General features: G+C 38.3%; 1 protein-coding gene across 1 annotated transcript; it reads left to right on the top strand.

Moving 5' to 3' along the window:
• The first annotated feature begins 537 nt into the window (after positions 1-537).
• LOC121873302 (mannosyl-oligosaccharide glucosidase-like) lies at positions 538-7,916 on the top strand. The gene is made up of 5 exons (XM_042376797.1): positions 538-690; positions 2,072-2,350; positions 2,757-2,914; positions 3,694-3,871; positions 5,259-7,916. Exons 2-5 carry the CDS (start codon positions 2,072-2,074, stop codon positions 7,131-7,133), a joined length of 2,490 nt encoding a protein of 829 aa, XP_042232731.1. The 5' UTR covers positions 538-690; the 3' UTR covers positions 7,134-7,916.
• The last annotated feature ends 835 nt before the right edge of the window (positions 7,917-8,751 follow it).

Below are 8,751 nucleotides of genomic sequence, written 5' to 3'. Positions count from 1 at the left end.
TGTTCACACATAGATACACTATTTACATCTGTACACACACACACACACACACACACACATATATATATATATATATATATATATATATATATATATATATATATATATATATATATATATATATATATATATATATATATATATATATACTATATATATATATAACGTCTCCTGTACACACAGACACACTATTAATGACTTCTGTCAGGGCTGGATGTAAATAATTTTTTTCATAATATAAGTAAGTGTATTATGGAGGTAAATAAACAAAATAATACTAGTGGAGGCCCATAAGTGTCTGTAGTTAGTTACCTCATTTGCTTCATGATAAACCGGCATTTTGCTCATTGCCGTAGAAGCCCCTTATGAAATGCGCTTTCTGATTAATTTAATGTCACAAGTAACTTTGAATGTTCCTTCCATAAATATGTTAAAATTAAAAAATAAGTAATCAATGGAATAAAAAAAGTACAGTGTACCCTGCACCATTTTCTGTCAGGTGATCACCATGGTGACGCGTTACCGGCGGTGGTGCCAGCTAGCGGCGGGCGACGGAGTGAGGCCCGGCGGACGTCATGGACACTCAAAACAACAACAGCTGATCCTGCTGTACCTAGTGACCACGACCAGCGTGTTGAGGGGGAGTGTTCACTGTGTCGTATAAGTGATCTATTATACTGCCACACCACTGTAAGTATAAAGACTACGACAAGATTATGCTTTGAGATTAGGGATAGTAATATGTTGGACACTGCTGTTATCGTGTTAGGTTATGGGAGCCGTCAGCACTGTAAAGGATGGTAATTAGAAGGATTTAAGGTTAATATATAGGACTAACCCGCCAGGGCTGCATAGCGCCGAGGCGGCCGTATCATCTCGCATCCAGAAAGTGTCTCAATTTTCACCATATCATAGTAAGTTCTTTCTGGTTAATATACCGGGAAGTTAGGTAAGGTTAGGTAGGTTTGGTTGGTTACGGTAAGTGTTCTTCATTCCCACAAATGTTAAGTAGCGTTTATTTTAAAAATATAAAATTTTAACATATATCAACAAACTACAACAGTGTCCACTATAATATAACAATGAAAATCCGACTTTTTATAATTGTTTTCAATCAATTTTGCTCGCGGGTAAGTTCTATATAATTACCGGATTTAAAAATGACTATCTTTGGCAGAGTGAAAAAAACTGCGAGCTGTGCGAGTTTGCAGTTTGTACCTTATAATTTTTAATAAAGGTTGAGAAGAGGGTCACCATTGTCCAGTTTTCGTATTTTTGTCGTACAGTAGTTAATTGGGGTCCGACTAATTACCCAAATGTACCCGCAATGAAGTCAAATAATGGTCCTACATGAATAAATCGGACTGCCAATCACTTCTCGACTAGTATTTGGTGTCACAAAGTAAAAAAAAATTGGATCATAGAGTTCATGACCAAATATTGTCAAGTTTTCTTGTGATGGATGAGAATTGAATTGATTCTTGAAAACCTAACCTAACATAACCTTGAGCAAGAGTCAACATGATGAGCACAATTTTTCAGCCACCGCAGGAGGTAATGTGACGAGATTTGGTAACAACCCCAGTGACCCCTATGTCTCTACAGTTTGCTTGGGGAAATCAGCAGTACAGATCCATACAATTAGCCACTTGTTTTAATTAAGAACTGTAGTACCTGTACAGCATATTGTGTTTATCAGATTTGGATTATTAAAGATACCACATTAATTTACTAAAATCAGCATATTTAAATGAATATAAGTGTGTGGTTGTTAGATCTTGAAGAATACAGTATATTTCTGTATTGGTGGTTTTTGATGCAAGAAGGCAATTACGGTACTCCCCTCAGAAATGAAGACCAGCAGTTAGTCATGGATTTTTAAACATTACATAAAGCTGTAGTTTGATTGGTGTTTGTAAATTAAACTATTTATTTTAAGGTGAACCATCCACTTCAACAGTAGGAGGCACCATCTTGTAATGTGGGTTTGATTTACAAAATTTTTACCGTGGTTTAAGTAACAGATTTAAACTTTTGAAGATCTGTACACGTTGTCTTATTTTTTCTGCAGATGGCAAGACAGCGTAGAACTAAAATATCCGCAGGGCAGCCGTCCTCGAGCGAACACAATCACCATGATCTTGCTTTACTCGACGATGCCCGTGCACTATGCCGGTCAGAGCGCATGAGCAGGGGAGACAGAAGACAGCGGCAGAGATCTGGCAGCCACAGTTGGTGCCCTGCATTGCTTTATATGATCTGTGCAGGAGTTGTTATACTTGCTGTTGCATACTTTTTGTATGTTGGATACATGGAAACTAGAATCAATACTCCTCTCTCAGCTCCAAAAGTAAGTTGTATGAAATATTGTTTCCTCAGTTATTGTATAACCTACATCAGGATCTTAAAACACATTACAGTCAGGCCTCCCAATGCTCAAACTTCTATCTGGGTACTTCCTTAGGGGTTGAAAATTGCTGAGAATACAAAAATTTCATGAGCGACACTGAAATGTTTCAGGCAGGTTAAGGTGTTTTCTGTTGGGAATATCTGGATGACTGGATTATTTAGGGGTCAAGTATTACTAAAGTTAGGCGAGACAATTTTTGTGTCATACTGACAAAAGTGGGTTTTTAATGAACAGTGGAAGAGGTTGTTAATGTGTTAATTTAGATAAGACAGTTTGAAGAAATATTTTACCTTGTTATTCAAAACATTGATTTGTATTTCTTAAAAAACAAACAAAAAATTCCCAGGTGGTAACAAAGTCTGGTGTAGCTGTACCCGAGAGATACTGGGGCACATATCGCCCAGGAGTCTACTTTGGCACAAGAAATAGACACCCAACTTCAGTTGTCACCGGTCTGATGTGGTTTGTGCCGGGACATTTCCAGAATAATATGCTGGCTCTTAGGTATGTTAACATTACCCTTAAGTGTTCATAATCCATCAACTTGTTCCCCTTTACATTTATGAATGAATTACAAATATTTAAAATACTATATCTGAACTGCACAGTCCACTGCTTCAGTTAACCCTTAAACGGTGGCCAACATAAGTTGATGTTACCTGTGGGGACAGCAGCTAACATCTATGGAAGTTTCATATGCTTCATGCCTTCCTGTTTTTGCTCATATTGGGACACATTGAGGAATCCTTACCCATCAATTACAGGTAAGTGTTAAATATGGGGATTGGTATTGAAATCCCATTCTATAACCAGTATGGACTGGATCCTCCCTCCTCCCTAGAGATGCTGGGGTGAGCTGGAACTAGAGGGTAATTGAAGCTTAGGTCTATATTGTAGCCTGTGTGGGATGTAGAGCACATGCACAGGAGTACAGTGGAAAAGTCTTGTAGCTCTTGACCTTAGGCATCAGGCTCATCAGTGCTGTCCCTGTTTTATTTTATGGACTGTGTTTAAGGCAGGAAATATCCTCTCTCTAGGTTGCTAGAATCATTTGATATGTGGAATAATCCAGTAGCACATTTACAGAGTTCCTGGGATCCAATTCACAATCTTGTCAGAGCAGCTCAGTACTTGATCCATGCTGTTTATAGAAATGGGTTTTAGTACAGTGTCAACCCGTGATTTTTAACAGTAAAAATGCATTTTGGCAGCTACTTCTTTTTGGAAATTTCCCTGTTAGAACATAATTACAGTACTATCATTTATTTCACTTGTTCCTACAGACACTGGTGTGATCAAGGTGATGACCTGTCTAAGTATGGCTGGCAGGTGCATGATGGGCGCAATATAGGCATACAGACCATCACAGATAAACATATTGTACTACAAACTAAATTTGTGAAGAGGGCTGGTGGTCAGCATGGAGGAGATTGGTCAGCAAGGATTAGTGTCCTTCCTAAGGTAAACTATGTTATTGGAAAATTTATCTGGATCATATTTGTATTGGTACAGTCTCGTTCAAGATTCTTCGAACACTGTTGGAGACAGCTGGCAACTCGAGGCTGATTGTTTACTAAAGTACGCAGTAAAAATTATGAATAAATGTAAAAGTGATCTGTGATTTGTTACTAATTCCCCGTTGCTTAATTTAATGGTTGGGCTCTGTTGTTTTGTATTATATTATACTATGTACTATAGTAAACAAACGGCCTTGAGTTGCCAGCTGTCTCCAGCAGTGTTTGAAGAATCTTGAACGAGACTGTACAGGTTGGGTGTGCATTTAGTGTGCATGTCTAGTGTTTATGTGAGTGTGATAAGACAGGACTATATTTTATGCACCATTTCTACCATTCTAGTGCAATGATACATGAAGATTCCTTTATGGATATTTAAATATTGATTTATGGCCTCACTTAGTGATTACAGCACAGTGGTCCCTCGGTTAACGAGCACAATCCGTTCTAGAAGGTTGCTCGTTAACCGAAAAACTCGTTAACCGAAACCATTGTTTCAATGGGTTTTTGGGTAATTGGTTCCAGCTCACCGAAAATTGCCTAAATTCAACAAAAAAGGTAGAAAAATACACTTACTTTGAGGTGTGTATGTAGAAGGCTCCTGGATGAAGATGATGATGATGATGGGAATTAGAATGGGGGTGGAGGAGAAGGAAGAAGAGAAGGCATTGGGGTGGAAGAGAAGTCACCCCGTGGTGCCATTTCACCCATAAAATTTTAGTTCTCTTGGTGTAATTCAAGATTATTTTCTTTAAATCAACACTGCACTGCATTATATATTGTCAATATGTAAAATAAATTTCAAAATGACCAATAATTTGCTTGCAAACACAGAAAAAAAGCATTTAGTTGAAGAGTCTCGAGCAAGATGTTACCTCCACTGAAAAGACACAAAGACTGACGCCTGTATGGTGTGTTGAGTGGCTGGATGGCGTGCATAAAACTAGTTTCATTACCTTCAATTATGTTCAATAATTGTTAAAATGACTAAAAATTTTATTATTAAACTTTTAAAATTATTGAATAGTATAAGCTTCTTGATATTTGCTAAAATGGTAAGGAATTTAAGCCCTAGAACCGATTACTGTATTGGCGGACTAATACTACAGCTGGTGGACCGCCAAATGCAAGCGAAAACATGTTCAGGTCGGCTTGTAAGAAACTCGTTAATCGAGGGATTGCTCGTTAACAGAAGTTAAGAATCTTATGGAAGGTAACTCGTTAACCGAAATCTTGTTAACCGAGGGACCACTGTATATAGAATGGTGATTCTAGATAATTCTTTATTTATTTATTTATTAATTTTTTAATTGACACATTTACCTATCTTTCAGAGCAAAAAACATGAGGGTGGACAGGCATCTCTTCTATACTATGTAGCTTTGGACCCAGATGATGGAGATTCAATGTTACAACCTATGGTTGGAACAAGTCAATCATTGGGCTCCCTTAGAGGAATCTCAGACTCTGTTGGAGGCTTTCGTCTCAGTGTGCTCAATGCCTCAGGAACTGTGCTCCATCAACATTTACTAAGTACTAAACACATGGGACTTCATATGCTGAAAGAGACTGTGTACAAAGGTTTGAGAGTCTTCCAAGGAAAAAATGAAAAGGAAAAGTACATTGGACTTGCAGGAGAGATGTTCAGTCATGAGGATACTGATCGACAGCCCAACTTTGTGGTGTACCAGGTGACCGGGCTGGTGCCGTTTGACATAGAAGTAGTTTATGAAAGTGACAGTGTAATAAGGAGACCAGGAATGTTGATGGGGGAATCTTTAACCGAGGAGTTAAATAGATACGAGGAAAAGTTCTATGCAGATTTTGAATCAAAGTTTTCTTTGGAAGCAAAGGGGTTTAGTGCTGAGGAAATTGATTTTGCAAGAGCTGCTTTAAGTAATATGATTGGAGGCATTGGGTACTTTTATGGTGCTTCGAAGGTACTTGGGGAGTACAATAGTGATCCGGTTCCTTACTGGAAGGCACCACTGTACAGTGCCGTGCCCTCACGCAGTTTCTTTCCCCGGGGTTTCCTGTGGGATGAAGGCTTCCATAACCTACTTATATCTAAATGGGATCGAGAAATATCTCAAGACATTTTAGCTCATTGGTTTGACTTAATGAACTGGGATGGTTGGATACCTCGAGAACAGATTTTGGGCATAGAAGCTCGTGCAAGAGTCCCTGATGAGTTTGTTGTTCAACGAGGGAAAAATGCTAATCCACCCACCCTACTCCTCACTCTGCACTCCATGATGGCAGGCTTCAAGCAAGAACTGTCAGATGATGATTATGAGTATCTCAGCCACCTTTGGCCTCGACTAAGAGCTTGGTACAACTGGTTTAACATGACTCAGGTAGGAGATATACCAGGGACATACAGATGGCGTGGTCGAGATCCACGAGCAGTGAGAGAACTGAATCCAAAAACTCTGACGTCAGGTCTCGATGATTACCCTCGAGCATCTCACCCAACAGCTGATGAAAGGCACTTGGACCTCAGGTGCTGGATGACTTTAGCCTCGGGGCTTATGGCTGATATTGCAAGACTTATAGAAAAAGATCCTAGCCGATTCAATGACGCATACAAATATCTCTCGGATAACAATGTCCTCGATGCATTACATTGGTCTTATGCTGCTAATGGGTACATGGACTATGGCCTTCACACATATGACTTAGAACTGAAACGATTGACACCCAATTCTGAAATGAGACGTGTTGTTCACTCGGATGCAAAGTTAATGTTTGTAGACTCCTTTGGTTATGTGAGTTTCTTTCCTTTCTTCCTACAAATCATAGATCCGTACTCAGCCAAACTAGGGAAGGTTCTTGATGATCTTAGACGGCCAGATCTCCTTTGGACTCCGTATGGTCTACGCTCCTTAGCCAAGAATTCACCCTTATACAACAAACGCAACACTGAGCACGATCCACCATATTGGCGGGGTGCTATTTGGATCAACATGAATTATTTGGCTGTGCGAGCTCTTCACTTTTACAGCAGTACAGATGGACCTCACCGGGAACTCGCTAAAGAGATATACACAGATCTTCGGCAGAATGTCATCAAAATTGTTTTACGAGAATACAAAAGAACGGGTTATTTATGGGAACACTATAATGACAAAACTGGACGCGGGGAAGGATGTAGGCCATTTACCGGATGGACAGCTCTTGTGGTACTAATGATGGGAGAAACTTTTTGAATTTTGATTATTAAATAATACTGTACTTGTTACTATGTTAAATTACATTGTTGCTCTGATTAAACATGGATGTTATCTGATTTCATAATCTTAATCGGCCATTTTGGATGAACTCTTCATGCAATTTAATGCAGTTAGTGATGCTTGTATGTTGAGATATCTTGAAGTTCCCATTGTCAAGAATTGAGCGGTAGTTTGCACTTAGATTGTTAGTGAATTATAATTCAATTCAGTACAATCTTCCTTCCAAGGATGTTGAAGAAATCTTCCAGAAGTATAAGCAGGAAAGTTGGCAGGGAGTTGGACAGACTGTACAGGAGTGACCAGCTATGCACTTACTTTTCATAACAAGACTTGAATACGTATACTGTATTTAAGTTTATAGTTTTATTTGAACTCCATTCAGAAGTGTTTCTGATCTAGTATGAGGCAACAGACTACATTAAGCCTGAACTGTGGAAACTCACTTAACAATTCTCAGCCTTTGTGTCCATTTAGTTGTAGGTGAACCTCTGACATTAAATCAATTTCAGTGTTAGATACTGTGTAAATGCTTAGTTTGCTGGCTATGGTCAGTGTTTTTAAAAATTGTTTTTCAATGGAAATCAAGCATTTTAATTAGCACAAACAACCTGGGTTATCACACTATGAATTTGGCCTTTATTCCTTGTTTTTAGAAGTTGTTGCAGTAACCATCTAATGTTTCACAGCACTATTCTGTACTGTACCTTGGAACTCTGAGTATTGCAGATGTTGTATTATAGCAGAATCCAAACTCTGAAAGAACTTTATCATACCAGTACAGTATATCTTTATGATAGATCCAATTAATGATAGAATAGGTCTAGAAATTTTTTTATTGCAAAATAGAGAAAAATTATTCTGAACAGTATTATAGATATTATACATTGTACTCTACTTTAAGTCCAAATTTAGTTATTCCCAATTTCTTCTGTAAGTTCAATTAGTTAAATTTTCTGTAGGGTTTGCTTGACATACCGGGAATCACTTTTCATTTATATTATATAATAATCACTGAACGGTATAGTGTGTTTGTAGCAACAGGTATATTTTTACAGATCACCTGAAGAATCTCCACCCTAGCTAATTTCACCTATAGATTAATCACCCTAATGCTAACCTAACCTCAATCAGAATACCGTCCTCATATCTGAGGGTTGGCGACCACAGTCCTCGATTCTAGATGTTCTTGGGCTATTTTTACCAATCCTCCCAAGATTTTGTATCTCTCTGGAGACCCAGTTCTTAATTTTATTCATCCATCCTAGTCTCTGCCTTCCCCTGGTCCTCATCCCCAATTATATGACTTAACCAAATCTAAAGATTAAACTCCCTGTGCTTACCTAACCTAACCTTAGATAGTATTAGGGTGGTGTTAATATTTAGGTGAAATAAGCTGGGGTGGAGATTCTTCCGTCAGACTCACATGCAGTAGGGAGGTACAGTATAGTATCTTGGTTCTTGCACTAATACATTCACAGATGTAAATTTATTGTATTTTCTAGATTTTCTCACATTCTGCCAGACATTATTTACACTACAGTATTTATTTTTAGCTTACTTATTTTATAAGGACGGTAAAAATAGGACACGATTC

The sequence above is a fragment of the Homarus americanus genome, unplaced genomic scaffold (genome assembly GCF_018991925.1).
Source record: "Homarus americanus isolate GMGI-L3 unplaced genomic scaffold, GMGI_Hamer_2.0 scaffold32929, whole genome shotgun sequence".
Lineage (NCBI taxonomy): Eukaryota > Metazoa > Arthropoda > Malacostraca > Decapoda > Nephropidae > Homarus > Homarus americanus.
This window is presented reverse-complemented; position numbering and strand designations above follow the sequence as displayed.

Excerpts from the sequence above, each read along its gene's own strand:
- LOC121873302 (XM_042376797.1), top strand. The coding sequence starts at position 2,072 with ATGGCAAGACAGCGTAGAACTAAAATATCCGCAGGGCAGCCGTCCTCG. Across the intron at positions 2,351-2,756 it reads CTCCTCTCTCAGCTCCAAAA|GTGGTAACAAAGTCTGGTGT; the intron begins GTAAGTTGTATG and ends AAAAATTCCCAG. Across the intron at positions 3,872-5,258 it reads GGATTAGTGTCCTTCCTAAG|AGCAAAAAACATGAGGGTGG; the intron begins GTAAACTATGTT and ends CCTATCTTTCAG.